The sequence below is a fragment of the Echinops telfairi genome, unplaced genomic scaffold, assembly GCF_000313985.2.
Source record: "Echinops telfairi isolate 266 unplaced genomic scaffold, ASM31398v2 ScPeMD7_7469;HRSCAF=8507_1, whole genome shotgun sequence".
In the NCBI taxonomy this organism is placed as follows: Eukaryota; Metazoa; Chordata; class Mammalia; order Afrosoricida; family Tenrecidae; genus Echinops; species Echinops telfairi.
Genome location: NW_022111373.1, coordinates 115,363,403 through 115,391,069, shown reverse-complemented (window position 1 = coordinate 115,391,069; position 27,667 = coordinate 115,363,403). Strand labels below are relative to the sequence as shown.

The 27,667-nt window shown below is 38.0% G+C and overlaps 1 protein-coding gene and 1 pseudogene across 5 annotated transcripts in view; both read right to left on the bottom strand.

The window, feature by feature from the left end:
• The window catches only part of LMBRD2 (LMBR1 domain containing 2), an 85,134-nt gene that overhangs the window by 16,049 nt on the left and 41,418 nt on the right, over positions 1-27,667 (bottom strand). For all 5 annotated transcript variants that reach the window (XM_045285064.1, XM_045285065.1, XM_045285067.1 and 2 more), the window contains 9 exons: positions 17,955-18,029; positions 15,526-15,639; positions 14,953-15,136; positions 9,774-9,955; positions 9,165-9,298; positions 7,487-7,592; positions 5,270-5,367; positions 3,068-3,171; positions 1,884-1,930 (listed from right to left, as the gene is read on the bottom strand). In XM_045285064.1, coding sequence (XP_045140999.1) covers positions 1,884-1,930; positions 3,068-3,171; positions 5,270-5,367; positions 7,487-7,592; positions 9,165-9,298; positions 9,774-9,955; positions 14,953-15,136; positions 15,526-15,639; positions 17,955-18,029 — 1,044 coding nt within the window. The remainder of the gene's footprint in view (positions 1-1,883; positions 1,931-3,067; positions 3,172-5,269; positions 5,368-7,486; positions 7,593-9,164; positions 9,299-9,773; positions 9,956-14,952; positions 15,137-15,525; positions 15,640-17,954; positions 18,030-27,667) is intronic.
• On the bottom strand, positions 11,994-12,455 carry LOC101646420 (annotated as a pseudogene).

Genomic DNA, 27,667 nt, shown 5'->3' with positions numbered 1-27,667 from the left:
CTATAAATAGTTCCAGGTCTGTCAAATAAATTCTTTTTATTAGAAACTAATAAGATAATCAATAATTAGCATACCAAAGAAATGCCCCCAAACAAAAATAAAACCAAAATCAGAGCTACCAAGTTAATTCTGATGCACAGTGATCCCATATGACAAGGTAGAAATCCCCCAGGGAGCTCCCTAAGCTCTCATGCATTCAGAAGCAGGCGGCCACATCTTAATCTGATGGAATAACTGGAGAGTTTTAGCTGCAGACCTTTCAGGTAGTAGCTTGACTACTGCTCCACCAGGCTCTTTAAAATTAGCACAGTATGTTTAAAAATAAGGTCCCATTTTTTATCTTTACATGATTTTAATAATCTCTACACTTAACTTTCACAAATAAGGACCTTTATAGACATTTTCTTAGCTATGAATGACTGTTAAATCATCAAATTCTTTTATCTAAAATGTCAAAACCACATTAAAACTATATTAAGCTTAATTTGACGAGGTGTAGGTTTTATGAGAATAGGCTAATGAGATGTTAAGAATTTTTTTTTTCACTCAAATCAACTGTTAAGTCTTAGAGGTCTAAAAAGTTATTTTCCATGGTGAAATTAAAATTATAAACAAACATAATCATACTATTGCTCACATGCTATTGGGATTATTCTGAACCACTGTACAACTATTTACTCACTGAGATTCTTCTCATTAAAAACTAGGAATGGAAAGGGCCCAGAGAACTCACCTAATCCACCCTCCCATGCAGTGCAATTTCTTTCTAAAATATCCAGGGCAGTTTCTTTTAGACTCTCCTACCAGATGGCACAGAAATGTCTAGGTCTGCGAGTCTATTGCAATTTTGGTTAATTTTAAAAGCCAGAGATTCTCACACAGAGGTTTTTGAAACTTCTACTTTGGGAGTCTAGTTAGGACTTCTGAAATACACAAATGCCCCCTTTAAATGATAAATTCTAAAACACATGAAGACAACTATCTTGATTCTTCCTTAGTCTTCACTTCTTCAGTATAAATATATCTATATGGAAAATCTGTAGGAACTTTGACTAAACTTTTCTATCTCTAAAAGGAAGTTAGCTTCCCCCCTCCACAAAAGGAGGATTGAAGAAAAATCACAGAATAAAATTAATGCCACTATTACAAAAAAGCATAATAATTTTAAACAGTAAGAAACACCTTACTAGCAAGATTGCATTTATTCATCCATTCAATACATATCTACTGAGCACCTACCTAAGAAACTGTATTAGGTGCTGGACAAAATGAAATAATGAATTCATGACTTTTTAGAACAGGTCCAGAAGATCTCTGACATGTATATCATAAATTAAATGCATATCAGACACTACCTTTTTTTTTTTAATCAATTTATTGGAGTTCATAAAATTCATCACAATACATAGATCAATTGTGTAGAGCACATCTATACATTTGTTGCCCTCATCATTCCCAAAATTTGCTTGCCTCTTGGGTTCCTGGAATCAGCTCATTTTCCTTTCCCCCCCTCCCCCATGCACCCTTGATAATTTATAAATTATTATTATATCTTATATTACACTGCCCGGCGTCTCCCTTCACCTACCCCTCTGTTGCCCATCCCCCAGAAAGGAGGTTATATGTAGCTCCCTGTGATCAATTCCCCCTTTCTACACCCCCCTTCCCTCCTGGTATCGCACTGTCACCCCAGGTCCTGAGTGGTTCATCTGTCCTAGATTCCGTGCGTTTCCAATTCCCATCTGTACCGCTGTGCATCATCTGCCTTTAAAAAATTATATCCTGTGCCAATATCTCACTGTTATTTGGGCCTTAGCTAATTAATTCTAATCAGTATTAATTTCATGATATTTCAGAGTAATATTAATAAGCATTGTACTTACTCTTCTTCGATTTTCACCTTCCTCCTGCCTTTGCCTTTTTCGCTTCTCTAGAGACAGAAAAGGAGTCTTAGATTTGGTTACATCATGGTGGAATTAGAAGCAGAGTAACAAGTACTGTATCAGGCGATGCCCAGTTTTAAATTCCAGAAGTCAAATGTAATAGTTATTCTTGAAAAGGGCCCTACTGGGAATGTTGGGAATACCTTCTCCACTTTTGTTGGAGATGGCCATCTGACCTCTGCCTAAGTGCTTCCGTGAAGTGAAAAGTTCTTTATCACGGTGACTTGAAATTTACTTCTCCTAACTTCTGCCTGTTTTCATTTAGCCCTGTCTTTTACATTAAATGCATACCCTTCTTCTTTCTACAAAAGTCTTTTTCTTCAGTGGCTTTAGTCACAGCAGAGGTTCTACAGACTCAGAAATCTGGCTGTCTTTTTCTACAGACTTCCTGACTTATCAGTCCTATTCCTGAAAATCCTACCCAGAAACCGGACAGGATACTCCACAGCAATCTCATCACCACAGGCAGCAGTAAAACTATTACATCATATAGTCTCCTCAACCCTACGAAAGCATGTAGAGGCTGCTCTGGTCTATGGTGGAGCTGCAATACATTTTGGGGGGGCCTACATTTAATTAATGATCATACCAAGGTCTCGGATCCAGGAAGAGTGGATGGCAAAGAAACACTGTTCCCAAAATATACATTTGTTTTGTTTTTCCTATTCTACTATTACTTGAAGATCAGCACATTTAATTCACTCAATTCTGCAATCAGAATCGAGTAGAGTGATGGGTATCCTAATACACTAACGATCATTGCTTTCCAGAAAACTGCCTGGTTTGAATGATTGCTCACGTAATAGTCAACTGATGGTTCCTTAAAATAGTGTTTTATGGTTGTGTAGAGCTTGGCAAATACAATTCAAGGCAAACATGAAACCACACCACATTGTAAACATACTAATGATGTGTTGCAGAATTTCTTAAAGACAGATAAAATGATTATACTTTAAAATTATTTTTGCTAAGAATGTTGTATGTAGTTTGTAGCTAACAAAAACGCACTGGTTTGTAATTTTTTCAGTTTAAAAGCCATTAAAAACTTCCATAGACACCAAGTTTATATTTTGACTCTAGTATTATCCCTCCCCTCTTCAATTATTTTAAAAGACAAATCTTACCTCGTCTGATCAATTCTTTTCCTTCATCAACTAAGTCAGAAGTCATATCATTATCTCCCATGAACTGCTGGAAACCAAGGAGGTTCAAACAACGGGTTCCCAAGCTAATAACAATAGATTCATGAAAAGACAAGCATTATTTCATTTCAAAATTGCTTAGAAAACTGCTCTTCAGTATTATCAAAATATTTCCATTTCTAAGAAATTTAGGCCTAATACTCCACTGATTAGGGTATGTACTGTGCCTAGACTTCTTATGGAAGCAAATGAAATCAAGCCATTAGTATACCTTCAGAAAAGCAATCTATCAAGATGATAAAAGGCTAAAAAGCCAATTTATTACTTTCTTATATTCAAATATCAGTGAAGGAAAAAATTCAGTAGAAAGCCTCCTGCAAATTTATTTATTTATTTCCTGAGAGCTGGTCAATTCGACCTAAATCACTTTTGTTACACACCCAGAAGCTGTGGCACATGGGGAGTTAGTGCTAAATCTTACTTTGGTGAGTCTCAGCTGGGGTCCTCAAAAGCTTGCAAACGGCCACTTTAGGTACAACTGTTCATTTCTTTTTGTTCAGAGGAAAAAAGAATGAAGAAAATCAAAGATGCATGGAAACCATTAGGCCAAGTCCAAAAGAGTAACAGAAGACTTGAACCTCAGTCTCCATTGCCCCGAGACTAAAGACCCAGATGGCACCCCACTCTCACTGCTGACTACTCTGAAAGGGATCACAATAACAGGTCCTGGATAGATGGGAGAGAAATATGGAACAAAACTCACAATCATAAGAACAAATATCAAAACTAAGAGACAAATTTATCTTGAAGAAGTATAGCCAGAATGCTTCTTAGAAGCAAAAATGGCAAGATTTCGTTTTCTCAAGAACTTTAGACATGTTATCAGGAGAGTCCAGTCCTTGGAAGAGGACATCAATCTTGGTAAAGTAGAAAGGAAGCAATAAAGAGGTGGAGTGACTGACCATAAGCAATGAGTACAAACATAACAAAAATTGTAAGGATGATATAGGCCCAAATAGTGTTTGCTATAAGTTGGAGCTGGCCTGATGGTGCCTCAACATTAACAAGAATAGGGTTATTCAAAGTCAGATTTGACTTGAAGGCAATAGGTTCCTACAGAGCACTTCAACAGCAAAGAAGGACTGATGTACAGAGTCTAAGATGAGGGCAGCTGGCAGGAGGAAGCAGGGCAGGAAGAGTGCTAGGAGCAAGCACACTTGTCTTTAGTCCTTCTGAGTCTTATTCCTGCTCATTTCCATAACTTAAAAAAATCCCATTAAAAACATCCATGTTTCTAAAATAGGAGGAAATTCTCTTGAAGCGCTACATGCACTGCCTGATTACAATTCCATAAAGATGAACAGCCTTAGAAATCTCTGCCCTGTAAGATAGGACTTGATTAAAGTAAGTGAGTGATTGTTGTGCTGTTACAGTATGAAGCATCTGGAAACCCAGAAATGCTAGTGAGGAAAACCCTACACCAAGAGAACCAAACTCCCTGCCGTTGAGTTAATGCTGACTCAGTGACACTGTAGGGCAGGGGAGAACTGCTCCTATGAGTTTCTGAGACTGCAACTCTCTGTGGGAGTAGACAGCCTCGTCTTTCTTCTGCAGAGCAGCTGGTGATTTCAAGATGCTGATCTTGCAGGTCGCAGTTTAACAAGTAATCACTATGCCTCCAGAGTTCCGGAGGATAGCCCTAAAACTCACTGATATTACTGGATAGAAGCTGTGCTTGAAGTGCTTTACAAGCTATATTGAATTACTTAGAGTTGACATTAATGAATTAATCTCATTACTTTGTAGCCTAGGTAACTCTACCTCTCTTTTCCTTAAAATATGCTCAGAAGAGCCTGATCTAGTAACTCACAGTCCTTCAGATTATTCTCAGCTCCTCGCTCAGTAACAAAAAAAATTAAGTTACAACCTAATCCAATCAGTGAATGGTGGTTTAGTGGGTTATGCATTGGGCTGCGAACCTCAAGGTCAGCAGTTCAAAACCACCAGCTTCTCCACGGGCAAAAGATGAAGTTTACTACTGCCATAAAAATTTACAGTCTTGGAAACTCACTTTGTCCAATAGAGTCAACATGAGTCAGACTCGACTGGATGGCAAAAAGTAAGAGGAGAAAGGACATTCAGATTAGGGTGAGAATATGAGGAAGAATGATGTTAGCCTCTTACCTAAAATAAGTAGCAATGCAGAGAATCACCACCAACATAGGATAATATATATAGAATCCATCTGCAATAAAGGATAAAACTTTCATGGAACCCATAATCTGAAGAGCAAGAAAGAAAATAAATTGTATCAGAACAAATTTATACTTTGTATTCCTCTTCGTGAGAAATATTGCTAGAGTCAGTTACAGCAATAAATTTGGACCTTTCAGGTAAAAACAAACTTTTATACAAGATTTAAAAAAACGCAAAAAACCTTTTTATTATTAATTGGGTGAAGGTTTAGAGAGCAGCTCACCTTTTACCTTCAACAATTCACACATATTTTATTCATCTCACTCCTCAATGTACCACCAATTATCCACCTTCCTCTGTGTCTCCTGTTTCCCTTCCTGGCTTTCCCTTCCCTCTGAACTTTGACGTTGTGGAAATGCTGTCCTTTGATCTCAAGTGATTGATTATTCTAAAATTTTCCTACTTTGCTCCCAAACTCACTGCCATGGAGTCGATGCTGACTCACAGCAACCCTGGGGCTGACTCCTAACAAGGTAGGGCTGACTGTGAGTTTCTAAGACTAACTCTTTATGGAAGTAGAAAGCCTCATATTTCCCCCTTGGAGCTGCTCATGGTTTCTAACTGCTGACCTTGTGGTTAGCAGCTCTAGTAGTATTCTCATCCCTTTTATAGGGGAAAAGTTCAGTTCCAGACCTAAAAGGTGACAAAGGGCCTGAGGGTTTTTATCAGTCTCCATGGACTAGTAAGCCTGGTTTCTTTCCATAAGTTTGAGTTTTGTTCCACATTTTTCTCCTATTTCTTCTGTGATCTCCTTGAAAACAGTTGGTACCAATTAGTTCTTCCAGTCTCAGGGTGGTGGAGACTGATGTTTGTGTGGTCCAGTAGTCCACTGCAATAGTAGTGTCCATGTGTCTGATTTTCTTCACTCTTCTTCCCTCCAGAGAGGAAAAGCCAATACTTGAAACTTGAATGTCTGCTCATGAGCTTCAAGACCCTAGCCACTACTCGCCAGAGTAGGATGGGGCATATTGACTTTGTGGGCTATTTTACCAACTATAAAAGAGCTAAAAAGAACTAGGTGATTGGTAACAAAAGAGGCTTCTGTCAAAGGTACAGGCTAGACTCACTTTTTCCCTCCAGTTTACTGCTTATTCTGAGCTTTTAAAATGTCAGTAGCTCAGGAAACCTTCAGGTATCTTTCTGCCTTCCCCTTGCCTCTCTAAGAGTATGCTCCTGGGAAGACAACTCATTAAGGCTGGTCTTCGAAATATTCATAGAAAAAGCTGTTAAATGATTTTAAGATCAGCAAATTAATGTTTGAAGGGTTTTACCAATGTCTCGTGTCTGTTAAAATCTGATTTTGTAAATATCAACCAATCAGAATTGTCTTATAAGTTCCTGGATCCTCTGTAATTAAGCTCTGTCAGAATTGACTTTCACTGCAGCACTTTGGTGAAGCCTTACAAGGTACTGCCCCACCCTGGATTGTTCTGTTCCTTCAATAAACCCTATTTTGATTTTAAGAAAAGCTTCGTTTTGTTCTTTGACCTGGTCTTGGTGTTCCCTGAGACAAGGGTGTGAGCCCCCTTCAGGTATTTACTTTGTGGTTAGCAGCTCACTGCTACAGACCATACCACTAACGCTCCTTAAAATTTTGTAAACATCACTGTAAATCATATGGCTAAAGACAAACAAATATAAAAGCAAATATAAAATAATATTATTTTAGGTCCTATCTATTGGCATGTCTCAGCTCAATAATCTATGTCAACAACAATAAAAATGTATAATAGAAGAAACTAAAATCATTTTTATCTAGTTAAGAAGTAATTATACATTCAACAACTATTCCAATGTTCAAGGAACATTTCAGTGTCTTTTAATTTCATCTTTTTCAAAACCCTTTTCAAGTTTCCTCCTTTAATATATGATGATGCAAGATGAGGCTTTCTACTTCCATTTCTACATCCAGTTACAGTATCAGAAATCCATAGGGGCAATTCTACTCTGTTCTATAGGGTTGCTAAGAGTCAGCATCAACTAGATGAAAGTGAGGTTTTATCCAACCTTGAAGAAAACATTCAGTTATTAAGAAAAGGAATCCCAGGAATGCTCCAGAAATTTTCTGCCAGAATTAAGAGGAATTTCCCAACCACTGGGAAATTAGATGATGAATCTGGAAAACTGCTTTCTGACCGTACTTACAGAGGTATAAGCAGTTGGCTGAGTATTCTGGTGAGAGATGGATGAATCCATGTGGGTCAAACCCAAGAAATTAAGACATAAAGGAGGAGTTAAACGGCAAAATAACCTGCAGCAAGAATTTTAAAACAGAATACATATAAAAATTTAAACAGTAAAACATTTGTATATGAAAACTAAGTATATTTAAAATCATTCTACTGACTGCTTTAGTTTCACTTATCTGTATTGTACATATTAATTTCTTAAAGTGAATTACCATTATTTGCTGGGAAGACATTTTTGAAAATCTGATTAACTCCATCCCCCTTATAAACATTACCACACACTTGGCAAAACCCCAGTCTCAGGCTGGCAGAGTTGGTGGCATTAGCCTCTGCTGTTCCATGAGGTGGGGTCAGATGGATGGCACTGGGAGCCAGGAACCTGTGGAAGGCTCTGCCAGGTGCTGCTTCTCTTTTACCATCTGTGCCTTCCTGCTCAGCAGCAAGCCACGGTCCATGACATCAAGCCAAATTCTACTTAGTACTTTAAACATCTGAAGTTGTATCAAAACATGTCAATCTGACAAGGGCAGGGATAAAGAATTGTCCAGATTAAGGAAAAAACTCTAAACTCACTGCCATCGGGTCGATGCTGACTCAAGGTGACCCTATAGGACAGGGCAGAGCTGCCCCCGTGAGTTTCAGAGACTGTAACTGTTTATAGGAGTGGAAAGCTCAGTCTTTCACCCTCTGAACAGCTGATGGTTTTGAACTTTGGACCTTGTGGATCATAACCCAAGGCACAACCAGTATGGCCCCAGAGTTCCTCACAGACTGAATCTATATACACAGAGATGAATAGAGCTTAAACATGCTATAAATTAAACAAGGTCTGTGATGTTAATAGTTAACACCAGTGTCCTAATTTCCTGGTTTTGATCATTGTATAATAGGTATACAAGAATAGTGGGGGAAGCTGGGCCAGGGTACAAAGGATTTATTATACAATTTTTGCAATTTCTTGTGAGTCTATAATTATTTTCAGGGAAAGTGAAAAGTTCAGATATGGAATCTTCTGTAAACTTTACCAATCCAACCTTGATAAACACTTAATCTGACTGCTTTAACAACAAGGAGGTTTTAAAATGTAGGCCAAGCTGGTGCTCTCTCTCTGAGCTCTCTTAATCTCTTAAGAAAAGCTGTTGCTGTTGTTGTGCTAGTCCTCCTCCATCCAGTCTTCTGCACTGAATCGCAGAATATTTTAACTTAGGCCTTACAATCCCATTTGTTCCTATTATTTACTCAACCTCTTACAGGTAAATCCAGGCTCACCATATTTTTCTTCTCTTTCCTAACTCGACATGCCTATTTCAACCTTAAACTTCAAAAGCAGCACTTAACTGGGAAGCAATGAATCTACCTAAGACTGTATTCTCACTGTCGTACTGTTACTCGCCATTGAGTCCATTATGGTTTATGGTCACCCCATGTGTGCAGCATACAATCATTGAGTTTGAGCCTCCATCCTACTCGCTAGTAGGTGAGCACTTAAAAGTTTGCACCACCCAGGGAATCAAGTGCTCACAAGAATGCAGCTTTAGGGGGGACACCCACAAATTACAAGAAATAAAAGGGCAATCTGTAAGGATGTGTCTAATGGAGATATTTGTCTTATTTCTCAGCACCATCCTACTTACATGCCACTGAAAAGAAGGCTGTAAGCATCCGTCTGGTGATGTGAAGCCAAGTAATAATAATTAAAAACTCGGATCCGGAACACAGTGGAATAAACACAGATACTCAGAAAGAAGATGGAAAGGAAGCAAGCAATCTGAAAAACAAAACAAAATGAAGACCAGTGGATTGTAAACTGTTACTTTATACCCTAACACAGCATTTCTCTCATTCCCAGCTAATGTTTAAAGTTCTGAAATCTATACACAGAAGTAAGTTTTTCAACATCTAAGAAAATGAAATTGTGAAAAAATAATCTACAGTCACCCCTAAGTTTCAAATCTACCTCCCGACATGAGTCTGTTTTCCCATTCCATTACAAGACTGTAATTGACATAGTTTCCCGGGCATAAAGGGAACCAAGCATTCACGCGAGAGAACTTTGCACTACTCTGAACCTTTTCAGCTTCCCTCAAAGGCAGTCTGGGTTAGTTGAGGAAGCTTATTTGCAGCAGTCTGAATTAAAGCATTTTCAACTTTGCTGCTTTTATTATGGCTAGAATAAATATACGAAGAAATGCTGTAAGACTTAAGGATTAACTATGAATGTCCATAATATATGCTAAACTGACCTCGATATAAATATAGTTGTATGTGTTTTCGGCCAGCTGTATGAAGACGGCAAAGAGGGATAAGACAGGCCTCGTGCTAAAGAAGGTGCACTCTGACCACACAACAATCACAGAGAAGATGGACAAGATCACAGCAAGTATCCTATGAAACCACGGCCGTAAAAGGCATTCCCAGTACCATTCTGGAAAAAAAGGGGAGGAAAAAGGGATTAGGAAAGCTCCTAAAGGATTCAATATTATCCTACAATACTAATACACTTAGTAACAAAGAAAAAAATAGTAATTTTATAGAGGAAGAACCTGGCAGATACCACCCTACCCAAATAACCTCCAGAGATGGGGCAAATTCGCTGTGCCCGCTAGGATGCTGTGAGAATATGACCGAAGGGGGCAGTCTCCTTTCCTCAAAATGGAGAGCATTCATCTAACCACACAGAGACTGCAAGGTCACATTCAAAGTCAGGGACTCTTGGCTGCCAACTGATAGGTCAGTATTTTAAACCCACTATATGCTCCTTGGGAGCAACAGATGGCAGTCTCGTGCCATGAAGATTTAAAGTCTCGAAATCCTATGAAGCAGATCTCCTCTGTCTTATACGGTGGCTGAGTCAGAATCAACTCGATGGCATTGCATTTTCTAGATTGAGACATTTCTGGATTAGAGGATACTAAAGAGACATGATGACCGAATCAAACACATGATCTGGCAGTTTCTATCAAAGATCCTGGGACAATTAGCAAATTCTGAATAGTTTTATATCAGTGTTAATTTAGATTTTAATAATTGTACTTGGTTATGTAAGAGAATGTCTCTATTTTACTTGTTTTTCAAATATTTTCTGTTTATTGATCCTAATAAAAATCATAATGAAACTAGGTGCAAACAGAGGCTTGTAAACAATTATCCAAATAAATCTGTATGATCAGATAATTATACAAATAACTTTAATAATATAATCTGTGATAGTATTTTTAATTTTTTTAACAATGAATTCATAATTTACTTGCATAATCACATAAATACTAACACTTATTGGGTATCATTGTGGAGAATGTTTTTTGTTTTAAGTATATTATGTTGATGCACTTAAAAAGAAGTAAAAATCCTCAAAATATTCAGGTGAAATAAATATATATAGAAAAATATAAAGCAAATGTAGATGATAAAATAGAATCTGGGAAAGCTGGGTGAAAGGTATAGAGAATATTTTTGTAACTTTTCTGGCAAGATTTTCTCACTCTAATTTAGATTTAGAAAAATGTTCTAAAAGCTCATAAAATTGAAAAGGTTTTCCTTTCATTTGACCCATCGGAGATTTGAGCTCCTGGTTTATTATCTTTTTTAACTCAGTCCAATTTCTGATTATTTCAATATCCATGTAAGTAGTGGAGTCTCCAATACCTTGGTCATTCATTTCCTGAATCTCTTCTCATCCATTAATTCCCATAACTCACTGCTATCTAGGTGATTCTGACTCATAGTGACCCTATAGGGCAGGGATGACCTGCCCCTGTGGGTTTCAGAGACTGTAACTCTTTTTTTTTAATAGAATAACAAAAAAAATATTTCACTAAAACATAAGATTTACAGAAGTTCCAGACAAGTCATACAAAATGGCCACAAGCCTTTTTTTGAAGTGAGGAGTCTACACTTGACAGCAAAGTCACAATGGTATCAGTGAGGGTTGTGATGTTTAATGTTCCCATTTTGGTACAATCAAGCTTGTCCAACTACAGTGTCTAAAAAAAGTTAGACTTGGGTAGAGGGTATATTCTAAAGAACTGGTTAGCTGCTTTTAACCAACGCAACTAGATCACCGAAAAGGGGGGGGGGAGCCCATAAATTTAAAACTACCTGTCCCCCCTCAAAATATAAAGAAAAACTCCCACACCCCTGCAGGTAACCCTGACAACTACCTTCATTCACAGTGCTTTATATTTAGACCATGATCGGGGAAGAAATGAATAAAGGCAGAGGGGCCACTGCTTTTACACACTTCACAACAATCCAGATGATACTTCTAGCCTCTGCTCATGCTTTACAACAGCGAATCAGGACAACACAGATTTGCAATTGTGCATTTAATCACCAAAAGACTGAAGATGTCTGGGCTTTTATTCAGTAATGGTTCTAAGACTGTGTCCATTAAATGCAAACAAAAAAAAGGAAGTCTTGGCAGATCAGGAGGAGTGATGCACACTCTCGATGATCAGATCGACCTAAATATGATTCCTGGCATAGAGTCTAGTCTGTGCTCTAGCTGTTTCCATGGCCTGGGGCTTCGCTGGTCTTCCACTGCTTGGCTACATCCATTTGCTAATGGACCATCTGGATTGGGAGCACTTAATAAAGCCTGGATCGATAGCAGAACTGTTCAGATCTGCAGTGCTGTGGACCTCTTTTATCTTTCAAAATTTCTAAACACATTCTTCCTAACTTGTCTACATTAGGGTGATAAATTGTGGTCATGAAACGTACTTTAGGAGCTGCCATTGGGCATCTTCTGGAAGGAATAGTTCAAGTTTAAAAGTCCCTCCCTCAGAGGGGGAATCCTGGGGGCCAGCAATGACCACATGAAAGTAACAGGCGCTGCTCTCATCTGGTTCTGCTTTCATGCCAGGAACTGGTTCTGCTTGCAAAGGCTGCGTTTCCTTGGTAATCCTGAGGGGCAGCCCAGCCATCTTGTCAGATCGGGTGTTCAGCCTCTGGTCTCATCTCTAGCTCTGCTCGCCTCACCAGACTGTAACTCTTAACAGGAGTTAAAACCTCCTCTTTCTCCTGAGTGGCTGGTGGTTTCAAACTGCTGATCTTGTGGTTTTAGCCCAAGGAGTAACCACTATGCTATATTAACCCTACACCTTTCCTTGTTAATACTCTAACCCTTCCATAAAACCTCAATTTTCATGATCATTTTCCACAAGCAATTCTTACATCTAGGATTCCAACTTCACTGAATCCACCTGGATTAACAATCCACTTACTCTGTTTTATATTGTTGTTACTTAATATTCTCATACTCTATACTGTAGGTCCTTCTTTCCCCAGTTTAGATTCCATAGTCTTTGGTGATAATTACTCTCCAATGTCCCTATTTCTGGTTGGATCCAACTCTGACCCTGCACACCACAGGAGAGACAACCAGTTCTGCTGAGTAGTCTTACATGAGTCAGGACTTCCGGCTTGTTGCTGTTTGGAGGTGCCATTGAGTCGATTCTGACCCACAGCTACCCTGCGCACAACAGAATGACACACTCATCGTCCTGTGCCATCCTCACAATGGTTCCGATGCCTGAGCTCATTGTTGTAGCCATGGTGTCAGGCCATCTCATTGTGGGCCTTCCTTTTCACCACTTTACCAAGCATGATGTCCTTCTCGACAGACTGGTCTCTCCAGACAATATGTTCTAAGTACGTAAGACGATCTTCACTTACTGATAGGGGTGTGACTCGAGGTTAAGAGAAACGGAGAATGGGTTGGAAAAAGGGAACCGATAACAAGGAACTATATGTGACCTCCTCCTTGGGGGATGGACAACAGAAAAGTGGGTGATGGGAGACGTCGGACAGGGTAAGATATGACAAAATAATAATTTATAAATTATCAAGGGCTCATGAGGGAGGGGGGAGCAGGGAGGAAGGGGAAAAATGAGGACCTAATGCCGGGGGTTTAAGTGGAGAGGAAATGTTTTGAGAATGATGAGGGCAATGAATGTACAAATGTGCTTTACACAATTGATGTATGTATGGATTGTGATAAGAGCTGTATGAGCCCCTAATAAAATGATTAAAAAAAAAGAGAGAGAAACGGCAGCAACATGGTAGGAACACAAGTGATCCAAAATCAATGGCAAGGAGGGTGTGGGAGGCCTGGTAGGGTTTGATCAAGGGCAATGTAACCGAGAGGAATTACTGAAACCCAAATGAAGGCTGAGCATGACAGTGGGACAAGAGGAAAGTAAAAGGAAATAGAGGAAAGAACTAGGAGGCAAAGGGCATTTATAGAGGTCTAAATATAGGCATGTACATATGTAAATATATTTATATATAACAATGGGAAAAATAGATCTATGTGCATATATAGGTTTAGTATTAAGGTAGCAGATGGACATTGGGCCTCCTCTCAAGTACTCCCTCAATGCAAGAACACTTTGTTCTATTAAACTAGCATTCCATGATGCCCGACACGATCGCTGATGACAAAGTGAGTGCATAAGCAAATGTGGTGAATAAAGCTGATGCAGGGATTTCTGTTTTGCTCAATGACGCCAGGCACACTGCATTTTTGTGTTTAAGTGTTTGTTGAATTCATGAAAATAGCACATCATTCCTTCACTTATTTAGAACAGATCTTTGTTGAGGAATTTATCTGAATTATTTATGTGGTCTTTAAAAGTTTTCATAGTCAAAACCAAACACACAAAAGAGAATCAAGTGAACTGTTTGAATAATTAAGGTAAAAATGTTTAAGTACTGTGCTATGCTAGTCTGAGATTCTAAAATTTCTAAATTTCATAACATTTTAAAGAAAGTATAATAAATAACCACAGTGTAAAAAAATGAATAGTGGGTCTAGGTTTTGTATATAAACTGATGAATGAAAATGATCTAAGAGGATCTTAGGGAAATTCTTTCTCAGTAGTTATGTTAAGATGAAATAAAAAAATTCAATGTGATAAAACATTATCGAGTAGTGGTTATAGGTTTGGCTACTAACCATAAGGTCAGTAGTTCAAAACCACCCATTGCTGTGTAGGAGAAAGATGGGGCCTTCTACTCCTACTGAGTTACAGTCTTGGAAGCCCACAGGGACAGCTATTCTGTCCTGTCTTATAGAGCTGCTATGAGTCAGATTTGACTCGTTGGCAGTGAGTTGTTCTTTTTTAAAATATGCTTTGTATAGGATCCAAGTATTTTTTAAGAAGTTCTAATTATTTGTGAGGTAATAGTAAAAACTGTTATTTTATGATGAGTAAAATATCTATTTCATAAGGAAAGTTTCTCAGATACATATGACGGGGGCTTTAAAAAAGTTTCTGGAAAATTTCCTTAATTTTTTCATTTCATTTCCCACAAACTTTCCAAAGCTCTCTCAATTCTTACCACACAGCTATAAATTAAATGTACTTAATACAAACACAATTCAACTCGACATTGTTGAAAACATAACTAGGTTCATACCAACTGTGGGATTATAAAAGTACTGGGTCAACCGATTTTCTGGCTCTGGCGACTGGAAGGTGTGAACAAACTGATGGGCTACACTGGCCTCATTTTTTGCTACATCTTCTAGATAAAATGCTTGGTCCAAAAGAATCTGCCACTGTACTTGAGTTCGACGGTGCCTCTGAACGGAGTAAATGACCTGAAAAACAAGACAGTGTGTATTCATTAGTGTTCTGATCCAAGAGTGGTTCAGATCCCCACTGGGGCGCATGTTTCATTTGTCACAACAAAGAAGTGCAGGTGGCATTTACTGGGTGGTCAGGGAGGTGAATGTTCTATACTACATGTGACAATTCTGCTCAGTGAACAATCCACCCTCCCAAAGCGGCAACAGTGCTCCTGTGCAGAAACACAAAGTTAGACCCAAACCACGTCACAGAATAATGATAAGGACAAAATCTGAGGATGTTTCAGATACACCAGATCAAAATCAACCCCATTGCTACTGAGTTGATTCCAACTCATTTAACTAAAAACCTAACTATACCAACAATAAGTAAAATAACTATGCTTAATCCATAAAATTACCTGTTTATGCAATTTTACGAGACTTTTTTCACTTGGGTAAGTATTATGTTTTTCATCAAAATCTTCATAGTCATCCATGTTCCTACCCATTTTTTCCTGGTACTCTGTAGGGCACTGAAAATGATAGGTAGATTAGAAAGTTAATTTCCCAAAAGATAAATTTTTGTTAGAAATTCTCAAATTATAGCTATCTTTAAACTTCTCAAAACGATGAGGGCAACAAATGTACATATGTGCTTGGCACAATGGATGTATGTATGGATTATGATAAGAATTGTACGAGCCCCCAATAAAATAATTATAAATAAATAAATAAAATGATAGAGATAAAAAAAATCTTGGCAGCTCTAAGTAACTTAATTTTACATACCAACATTTTTTAAAAGAATTTTATTGGCATATATTTCACATATCATATAACTCAGTAGTTTAATCTTATTAAAGAGACTTGAACAATGATCTCCAAAATCAACTTTAGAATGTTTACTTCTTCATTGTACTCACTGTCATCAGCTCATCACTTCCCCCCACACTCCCCTGCCATATCGCCCAAGAAATCATCAATGCAGTAAACATCTCCATAACTCTACCCAACCTGTACTTCACATACATACAAACAGAGAAACAGCTTATAGAATAACATAACAAAACAAACAAATAACCACTGCACGCTGCATGATACCAAGGCTATTCACATCCCTGTTCTATGGTCAGAGGAGATTCATCAGAGGTTTAATTTAATCCACATGTAGACCCTGCCAATGGGTGTTTGGGTTTCCACTGTCCTCCATTTCCTTACACAAACCAGTGTTCACAATTAAGCTCTGATACTTTTCTTTCCTTCTAGTTTGGATTTTATCATTCACAATCCTTGGATCACACAGGCTGGGGGGCTTTTCCTGTGTCGGCCTAGTTGACATACCTTACTGAGATGGCAGCGTGTTCGAATACAAGCCTATAAGACCCTAGGTGCTATTTTTTCTAGTAGCTGGGAACCATCTAATTTCTTCACCATACTTTGCTATAGCACCCATATCTTCAGTGATCTCTTCCGGAGGGCCAGTATCAAGCAGGGTCATGTCATACAAACTAATTGCTCTTGGCTTGGGGCCAAAATCAAATATTGGTCCAAAATCCATTCACACATCTATGGTTTATGTATGTCTCTGGTTCACTTTAGATACATCATCATCATTTTATGTTAGAAAACATTATCGATTATCTGCCTGGGGCATAAGGTAATTCTATTGGCAGTGTCATTAATTCAGCCAACGATATTTTATTTAAACCAGGATATTATATAAGTGTAGCCCAGCTACAAACTGTAATGTGTAACTTGTTGACTTGTACAGGTTAAACTCTTGTCACTGGACACTATTTACACAAACAGTGGAGGTTGTGATAGAGCGAAACTTTCATTAACAATTATTCACCACATCACACCATGCCTACCAGATTAATACATCATACTAACAATTTCTTGACAATATTTTGAAAGATGAATGGATTTCTAAGCACAGAAACTTTCTTTTCATCTCTATTAATTTTTAAACTTACTATTGGACTAGTAGGAGTAGGGATCTTATCTACACGAGGCAACTAGTATTTGTGGCTTATTCTAGGCAGATACCTGATGAAACCTATTTTCATAGTTTAATAATGAAGACTTGTGACAAATCTAAAATGCTAAATTTTTGAAAGACATAATAGAGAGAAACAAATACAAGATTTAGAGTCATTTCTACAACTACTAGCATTTATTATCCATTTTAAACTTGTGCAGGTTATTTAGCTTGTTTGAATTAAGTCTCAAAAGACAGTAAATGTGAGAGAAATTATTAGACTCGATTCTCATGACAATCATCTTAGAGGAAAGAAACACAAGTTACTCATCAATACGGTAGGCCTGAAGCATAGGAAAAGAACCATTTCAGTGGGTCTGTGGAAGCATCAAAGACAATGGGGGCTCTCCTAGAAGAACCTTTTGTAGAAGTAAATGACTGCTCCCTAGTACCTACCAGTGAATCAAGGTCTTAATTATATGGTTTTTTAAATAGCTCATGTTATTTAATAACAAATATTGCATGTTGTTATTAAATGGCATATATTAGCTGATTGAAAAGACTAGCTTCGATGTCCTTAGTGACCACGGGCAAAGACATTTTAATAGACTGTAAAGTCTATCCCTGTTACTGTAATTATTTTATCTTCTTATATACCTCCTAATCTTCAATGAAAAATACTGCCAATAATTAAGGTGAACTTGTAATACAAAATAACATTGTGTATATAAAGAATGACTGGCTATTGTTAAGATTTCTTTGCAATGGAAAGAAGTCAGAAGACCTCAGTTATAGCATATTCTCAGTCTTTTCTGGTGCTTTTATTGCAATATGACATAAACGTATATTTCAAAAGAAAATACATACCTTTTTTAGTATTGTATCAACACATTTTCTCAATGGGTGGTTATACTTGATGCTTTCATTCACTTTACGAACCTCCTATAAAACAGTAAAAAACATAAGTTCTATGAACCAGGCATTTAAATGAAAATAATACACTGGGATTAGATATACTCTGACAAGTTCAACTTCTACCCATATTACTTACTATACACATAAAGTCCTTTGACTCAATGACACTCCCTAAGGACACAAGTAAAAAAATCCAGCCCTTGAAATAGCTTTATTTATACCTTCACACTTTTTATTATTTTCTAGATTTACTCTCTTACCATTTGGCTACTTGGTATGCAAAGATGAATAAGCATTATAAAAAAGTTCGTACAGGGCCAGATAAACTTTGTGATCCTCTATGCATTATCTGAAAAATAACAGAATTATTGTATTCTTTTAGAGACGTTGCTCACTCAGCAGGCAATTAATCATCCCATTATCTAAAATACAGTGAAGAACCCAGAAAGAACACAAAAGGTAATGGATGTCACAAAGGGTTCACTCCATTCCAACAGGAGAGTATTTTAAAGCATGACAATGCCATGCTCACCCAACACTGGTTGAGGGATGTGAATAGTCTTGTCATCAGACAGAAAGCATCGTAAAGTCAATTATGGCAGATAGAGTTGGGTTAAAATGTAGTATCTTATCATTTGAAATCACTTTTGACCCAGTTTAAAGTTGTTTCAGCTTTAAAATAAAAGTAAAGGGGAAATACACGTAGTTTAAGCCAAGGTGAATCCCCTTTGACCACAGACGGGGATGTGAACAGCATTGCCATTATGCAGAGTGGATTACTGCAGATGGAGGTGAAAAATGGACATTTTTATCACTTGATCTCCCTTTTGATCCATTTAAAATTTGTTCTAATTTTTAATATTTTCTGCTTTGTTTTTTTCTATTGAGTTTTTCTCTTTTACTTTATTATTGTTATTTTTTAATGTTTTTCTGTACATGAAATCCAAGATAGGTAAATCTATAGAAACAGAGACTGGATTAAGGTTTCTTGGGGGAAGTTCTACTCTGTCCTATAGGGTCACTATGAGGCATCAGCTTGATTTCAGTTGAGTTTTGGGGTGTGGTAGGGGAGATTGTGGGGGATGGGGAATGCAGAGCTAATAAGAATTGAATACAAGAAAGAAAAAATGTTCTAAAAATGATTGTGATACTGATTGTACAACTCTTCTTGATGTGACTGCATTATTGAATTGTATCATGTGGATTATGTGCCAATAAAACTGTTAAAAAAAAAAAGACCACACTATGGGCCAGGCACTGTAGGTGTAAGGATACCACAGTCATACAGGCGCATAGGAGACAAAAAGACCAGTTATTATTGGTCTTTGTCTGAGATTGCAGTTTGGATGAGATAATCAAATATGCAATTTAATGTGGAGAAAAGACACAAAGGGAGCGAAGAGGGGAATCTTTGGAACCAGCAGTCCTCAAAGACATCACACAATACCCTAGAATATCCATTAGAACCACTGTTCTAGGTCGAAGAAATAGCACGTTCAAAGGCTGGGAGATAGGAGAGAACTCAAGGATCCAAAGATCGGTACTTTTAAAAGAACAATGTTTTCTTTGAAAACAAGTTTCACTGGGGTTAGGTGCAAGTTTACAGAGCAGATCAACAGTTTTATGTTCAATAATTCATACACGTTGCTTTAATTGATCCACTGCAATCCCTTTAATGTACTGTCACTTATCCCACGTCTATCATGTCTCTCTTTTCCCCCCTTTTCCCATACCTCCTTCTCTCCTAACACTCTGATTTTTGTCCTTGGGTAAATGGCAAACTTTTCATCTTAAATGGTTGCTGATTCTAATATGCGGAGAGTTCAATTCCAGAACTGATGGGTGGCTAAAGGCCACAATCTTGTAGAATTCACCAGTCGTCTAGGACCTTCGAATGTGAACCTGTTCGAGAAGCTGGTATTGGTAACTGAGCACCATCTACTTCTTCTGGTATAGGGTTATAGAGACTAACGTTTGTGTGGTCTGTTAGTTTGCCAGACCACTAATTACACCTCACATGGTCACTCATGAGCTTTTACGAAACCAGTAACTACTCACCAAAGTAGTATGTAGAACACTGTCTCTGTCAACTCTGTTATGCCAATTAACCTCGGTGTCCTGAGGAACTATGATCCTGAGCCTCCAAGCCTAGCAACTCATTCCCTCAAGGTATTTCATTACATCTAAGAAGTTTTTGTAATTTTGTACATGGTATGCTCTATCACATTCATGGATATATTTGCACCAAATGTAAGTATGCATAGACATATAAACTCTCTTAAACCTATATATCTTCACGGGTGTACTCCAACACTGCTCCTTGCACCTGTTCAGCCTGTGTGACCATCCAAGCATCTAGCTGTGGACCACTCTTGCAGGGTCATGTTCTCTGCTGTCTCCATCACCTTTCTTTTGCAGATGCTTCTATCATCTTTTGCAGATCTCTCTATTGTTACAAATGACCTTTCCCTTCATCCTTTTCTTCCCCTTCCACATCTAGTAAAAAAAAAATTTAGATGTACTTTTTAAAAGGAACATTCTGACTGATTGTAATATACAGAATGGCTTCAAGAAATACAAAACCAAAGTGGAGTGCATCAAAGGCCAACATGAAGACAGGCATAGTTTCAATCGGGTGGCTTTCAGCACTTTTGGAGATGGAGATGGCCTGCACTAATTGACGACCTTCCTCTAAAGAACAACACAAACCTGGTGTCTGCCCAGTGGTGTCAAAAGGCTGTGCCTTAATCAGGGCTCAAGAAATGAAAGCTGTTCCACAGGAATGAACTACTGCACCAACGGGTGTGGCAATATCCGCAAAGTTCCTCTTTGTCCAAAGGGTGGCTCTGGTGGCCACATGAGAAATAGACTGACCTTTTACTAAGCCTGCCCCATGACCAGTCACAGAAAAGTCTCATGAATTTGTGAAGCATATTCTTGGCATTATAAGACACCCTTCACACCCCATTCCTGGCTATTCCCTCTCTTTGACATTACATCCCTAGTACACAAAGATCTAAAATGAGCATTTGTGCAAATTAAAAGATGATTATCTAATAAATGTGTGTAAAAAACTAGTCATGGAAATCACTTGGAATAGAGACAAAGCATGAAAAAACAAATTATATGATAAAAGAATTACTATCCTTATTTATGTGAACAGCTTTACAAATCAATATAAAAATGGCCGACATAAAAAATATATAACTTGTCAATAAATGTTTGAAAAAAATAGTTAAGTTCACTTAAAGCAATGACAGATTTTAAATCTAAGAAGCATTTCCAGGCAAGACTGTTAAAATGTTGGTATCATTTAATGAGGTTATGTGGAATGGCTACCTGTACGCACAGTCAAAATCAACATAGGCTATTAAAAGAATAATTTAGCAAAGGCTATTGAAATATGAAATATATATCTTCTATGCTGGGTCAGAATAGAGTATGCATGTTCTAGACCTAGTAATCTAATCTATTAGAATTTACCCTCCCGAAAGAACTAATAAATTAAATCTCTATAAAGATTTTTATTGCAGCAAACAAAATTTCACAGCTGCATGCTGTTCTCTTAAATCGGTGATCACAAAAAACAAGGTTCGGGCTTAAGAAAAAATTCACTGTGACCAGAGAGAACCTTCCCAGGCAACACAACTGGGGGCACTAACTAAGAGCAAGTTGCTCCATGCTGGCCTAGGCGAAAATGCATACTGGAACTTTTCCCCATTTTGTGGGGGTTACCCCTTGTATATTCATGTTATACTGCATGATAGTAGCAACAGGTCCACTGGCTCATTTTGATTTTATAACCTATAAGCAAGTAGGCTCAGGGAACCTTCTGCAATTCCCTAGTTGTTCTGTGCTACCCTGACTTGCAATCACTAGATCCCTCACAAAAGCCTCTTTTGCCTTTATTTTTAAATTAAAAAAAAGAGACAAGCCAGTCCACACCCGTTCATCAATTGGTGTCCGGTGGTGGTCACCATGTTGCTAAAGGATGGATGTTATGCCACTGGCGTTTCAGAAACCTGCAGCATCACCCATGCTAGAGAGGTTATGTGGAGATTCTTGATGAAGAGTAGAAAGGCCTGGCAATCTACTTTTGAAAACGCCCAGTAAAAACCTTAGGAAACGCAACAGAACAGTGATCAGTATAAGCTTGACGATGAGGCCCGTAGGTTGGAAGGCAATGCACGACAGTCACAACAATGGGCTCAAATATGCCAGCCATCACAGAGAGGGCACAGGAACAGGCAGTGTTTCAGAGTGAACTTGATGGCGGCGGCAGCAGCAGGGAAGAAATCCCCTGTGTGTAGGAGATATCTCCCATGTATGCACCACCCTTGTACAGACACAAAACCGAAACACCCCAAATCTACTGCCCTCAAGTCCATTCTGACTTACAGCAACTCTGTAAGTTGAGCAGGCGTGTTCTACAGTGTTTCCAAGGCTGTAAATCATTATGAGAGCAGATAGTCTGTCTCACCTTTCTCCTGCGGAGTGGCTGGCATTGCTGCAGTTAGCAGTCCAACACCTAACCAACAGTACCAGCAGAGTGCCTTAGTGCAGGTACAAGAAAGATAAATGTGTACCAACATCACTTCTCTTTTCTAGGATGTGTGATGAGGAGTGTGGGAGGCGTTCTAGTGACCTGATCGTTAAATTCAAATAAAAAGAATGAGGAATTAGTCAATTATGATGCAGTGAATAACTTGATATCGCTCTTCTGGAAATAGCCTTTGTATAACTGTCACCAAACATTTTTTTTCTCCCGATGAGAATACTTAAGAGAAGGTGGAGAAAGATGTTCATAGGATTACATGATTCAGTTGTGTATGAATGTTAACACTGATGATAAAAATTTGGACCTCTAATGTGGTGACTGGTCAATTTTGCCATCTTGCTGGTTATAAAATGAGTCATTAAGCAGCAGAAGGGAGGATCTCAGTACCACGAAGAAAGAACCAGGAGTGGAGTGTATCCTTTGGACCCCGAGATCCCTCTGCACTGAACCCCTAAATCCAAGAGACATTAGTTGTGGCATCAGAGGATGATAGCAGAGCAGAGACAGAATGGTGGGCTCCCCACCCTATAGATCAAGTAAAACTGAGAGCCTTTTGCCAAGGGCTTGCTTGCAGAATGAAGTAACCGAAGGCATTTAATTAGAGGAGTTAAGTTTGTTGACTCAGGAGCTAGAATCAAGTAAGTGCCTTTAGGCTAAGGCTTATAGCAGAGACAGTGCCTTTTGGGCATTTACCAGCAGCACTAAAAGTGTTTCATAGCATTCCAGGGCATAGACCAAGGGGCTTGTGACTAAGGGTCAGAGGGAGACAGAGGCATGCCTGCAGGTATGGCTAAGAAAAGACTGTCCTGAAAAGAGTTGCATCCTGAGCATTTCTGATGCTGAACTGTATCCTGTTGCTTTCTCTAAGAACCCCCCTAATTATGAGTAGGGTCTGTGAGTTCTGTGCAGAGATGCAGAGAATTCCACGAGAGGGCGGGCTGGTGTCAGAAATGGTCAGAAGGTTGGCGGATAGAGGCATGTTTGACTCTGCCTCATAGGATTCAGCCAAGGGCTGCAGCTGACCATGAGTCTCACCCTCCCTCTCACAAAGTTACAGGAGGTTGGATAACTTTTTTATGTCAACCAAAAGGAGATTGAAGAATAATCTCGACAGAAGGACAGCAGAAGAAAAGCCTCTAGGCAGAAGAGAACAAGGAATTCCAAGAAAGCTAGAATGGCGACAGAGGAAATGGAATCAGGGTGCAAGAAACCCTTAAATCAGGGTGAAGAAAGGTCATTGCACTCTAGAGGATTCTGTTAAGGGTTTAGCTTAAGGTCACTGAGCGAGACAAAGCAGAAAAGAAGATCTAAGCATAAAAGATCAAACTTCCTTAAAGTCAGCTGACTGGTTAGCACACATTCATCCTAATTTGAATATAAATTATACAGTCTGGTTACATATTATATATGAAATATACTTTTCCTTTAAATTCTTTAGCTATATTAAACAAAAGCAAGTGCTAAGATAGTTAACTGTTAAAATATGTTTTGTCTATGGCAAATTCAAGGTTGCTTTAAAAGTCTGTAGTAAGTATGGGGAAGTATTTGAAATAATGGCTTCACTCTTTTATTTCAAACAACATAACATTAAACGTGGTCATTACTGTGCCTCATAGATTCTTTCTTTACTCAGCAAGTCAGACGGCTATGAGCAGATCAATAGGCAATTTTCAACAGAAATTAGTAGCTGTTTCTCCTTCACTAAAATTCTCTTCCTAGAAAAAACAAAAGTAGAAGTGACCTCTTAGGATATTCAGCAAATACCTTTTCAAAAGTTTGATATGACTCACATGTTTTTTTAATGATTCAAAGAAAAAGAAAAGACACACAGACATCTATTAATTTCAGTGAGAGATATTACAAAAACATCATACTTTATTTTGCAAAGTACTGTTGGGGGATTAAATGAAAATTTGTATTTTGAATAAACAATCTTCCCCGGAGGCCAATGAACTTTGTAATATGCTAAAAATTATAATCAAAACCAATGTATTTAGGAAGTTTTCTCAAATTATTCCTATTCTTGTTGCATGCTCTCCTTCCTAAAGCACAAATCTGCAAACTGTTATCAGATTGATAATCTTTAACTATATACAGGACCATGCCTCTTCCTTGCTTACGCTATTTAATGATTGCTCATTTAAAGATATGAATTTAAAGAAAAAGATGACTTATAGAGTTAAAAAAAAAAGATAATGCTAAGAACAATTAGTTCCTCTGACATGGCCCTAACTTCATACTTGTCCTCACAGACAGACATGTGAAGATGCGAGTACTATAGCAAAGTGTAATTAAGATACCAGATGGTACCCAACTATCAGAAAGAATAGCATCTGGGGTCTTAAAACAAACAGCAATCTAACAGTGTCATCAGCTAAGTCCACATGGAAGAAGCACACCAGTCTATGTGATCCAAAGACTATAAAATAAAACCCAATTCTAAAACAGTGTCAGAGCTTAAATTATGAACAACCACTTTGCAGATGGCTATGGATGACAGTGGAAGCCCAAACCCATTTGCAGAGCCCCCATATGGATTAAACCTCTATTGACACCCCTCCAACAAGCAGGGATGTGAATAGCTTTGTTATCAGAGAGAGCATTGTAAAATCAATTATGGCAGATGGAGTTAGGTTAAAATATAGCACCTAATCATGTAATCTCTCTCCTGACTTATTTAAAACTTGTTTCAGTTTTTAGTATTTTCTGCTTTCTTTGTGAGGTTTTCCTGTTTTGTTTTGTCATTATTGTTATTTCTGTTTGCTACCTATTTGCATTTTTATGATTATCTGTAAATGAAATCCGAGATAGGTAAATCGATAAGAGACAGAACCTGGGATAAGAATTACTTTGGGGCATGGCAGGGGAGTTTGGGGAATGTGGAGTTAACATAACAATGAGTATGAGAAGACAATGTTTTGAAATTGATTGTAGTGACAATTACACAACTCTTGATATGACTGAATGATTAAATTATATATGAATTATATGCCTAAAAAAGTATTTTCCAAAAGATGATGGAATGTTAATGTTTTGAAGCCCACTCGTAGAATCTGGACTTCTCAATATGGCATTCAAGGCCCAGATTGGCTACAACTTATCTTTCCAACCTCCCAACTTTTATCTTTTCAGTATCAACAACCTTTACTTTAGTATTAAGCATTCTGTTACTTACCGGGGTGGTATCAGCTATCAAAATTGTACCAATCCTCTAACTGAACTCACTGTCATTGAGTTAATTTCCATTCACGTGACCCTAAATGGCTGAGGATAGCTGCCCATATGGGTTTCTGAGACGATAAAACTCTTCATGAGAGTAGAAAGTTTCATCTTTCTCTCAAGTTTGGCTGGTGGTTTTGAACTGCTGACCTTGTGGTTAGCAGGCCCATCTGTAACTAATTTTTCCACCATGTCCAGGTTTTACTGTACCTCCCCATAAGGACTGCTCTAGACCCTTAAAACAGCATTTCCTTCGCATCATTCACAATGGGTATCCCATGAACTGTTAGGTGCTGGACAATTTTCTACTCTAGATAGATGGTATCTGTGATAGTTAGGTTTATTATGCCAACTAGGCCAATAGGAACATGTGGGATTAATCAGGTCAAAGTTTGATTGGAGGGCAACTAGATAAATGGCTCTGCAAGGATCAACAAACCCACAGAGAGAGAGAGAACAAGACACACACACACACACACACACACACACACACACACACACACACACAGCTTGAGGCTCCTTCAAGACCTGCTTGCAATGCTGCTAGTGCGTACATCACTTGAGCTGGAGGCTGGTGGATCCTGTTTCCCTGCTTAAGTTACAGATCCCATCAGGGCCTGACTAGCTAAGCTCCCAAAGTACTGACTGTTGCTGACCCACCCAGTTGTGTGTTGCCTTGCCTGAAGTAAAACTCTAGTGTTTGCTTACTTGACCTTGGACCTGGCAGCCCAGTGAGTTGAAGGATTTCCAGTATATTAACTGTACCACAAAAGTGAGTTGGACTGAGTCATCTGTGGACTAATTTGCTGTTATATACTTCTCGCTGCATAAACCTGTTCATATATATAAAATCCTGTGTCCTGGGTTTGTTTGTCTAGAGAACCCTGCCTAACACAGTATCATAATGGCCAATTATGCATAATGCTGAACTTGGCAGGAACACAATCAATGTTCTCTTTAATCCTACGAGCACACCAAAGTAGCACAGATGGTACCAATAACACGCTTTAATTTTCCACGTGTCCCATTTCTAAGCACAGGGCTCTTCACCACCACCACCACCACACATACCTGTCTTTACTTAAACATTTAAAAGATTCTTCCTAGCAAAACTCAGATTGCGAATAATAAACTGAATTTATATTTGAGGGAATACAAAATGTATCTTGTAGGGAACGCAGAAGAATTGGTGAATTCCATATTCCTCAAAGTAAAAACAACTGGATCTAGATTTTGAGAGGAACACTGGCAATTTTATATATACATAAATCATCTCATTTGAAAAATGTAAAAAAATACATTATAGGCCAATAAAATAGAAGAGAATATATAGGTTATTCTTGGATCTTGGAACTATAATTAAATTTTTTCTTTTGAACTTTCAATAGAATAATCTCACATTCAAAAAAATTGAGGTTCCCCCCGCCCCTTTAATAATTGCATATGGAACAATTTAGGGCAAATTGGCTTTTTTCAATAAAACTTCATGCTTTTCAGTATAAAGGCTTTCCTAGGTTTCCTTAAGAGTTCTTCCTTTGTAACAATTATTTTATTGCTTTTTGAATTTCAGAAGATTGTATTTCCATTTTCTTACTAGTATAAAGAAATGCAACAGACTTATATATAGATCTTATTTTTGAAACTGGTTAAGGGCTCTGATCCAATCTCTATTAAGGCTGCAGGCTTAACCTAGAATATTACTTATTCTTGCAATGAAACATTTTCTTTCTTTAAAAAATTTTATTTTATTTTTTATTTTGTATGTCATTGGCTTTAAAAAAAAAAAATTTATTAGGCTCATACAACTCTTATCACAATCCATACATACATCAATTGTGTAAAGCACATTTGTACAATCTCTATTAAGGCTGCAGGCTTAACCTAGAAC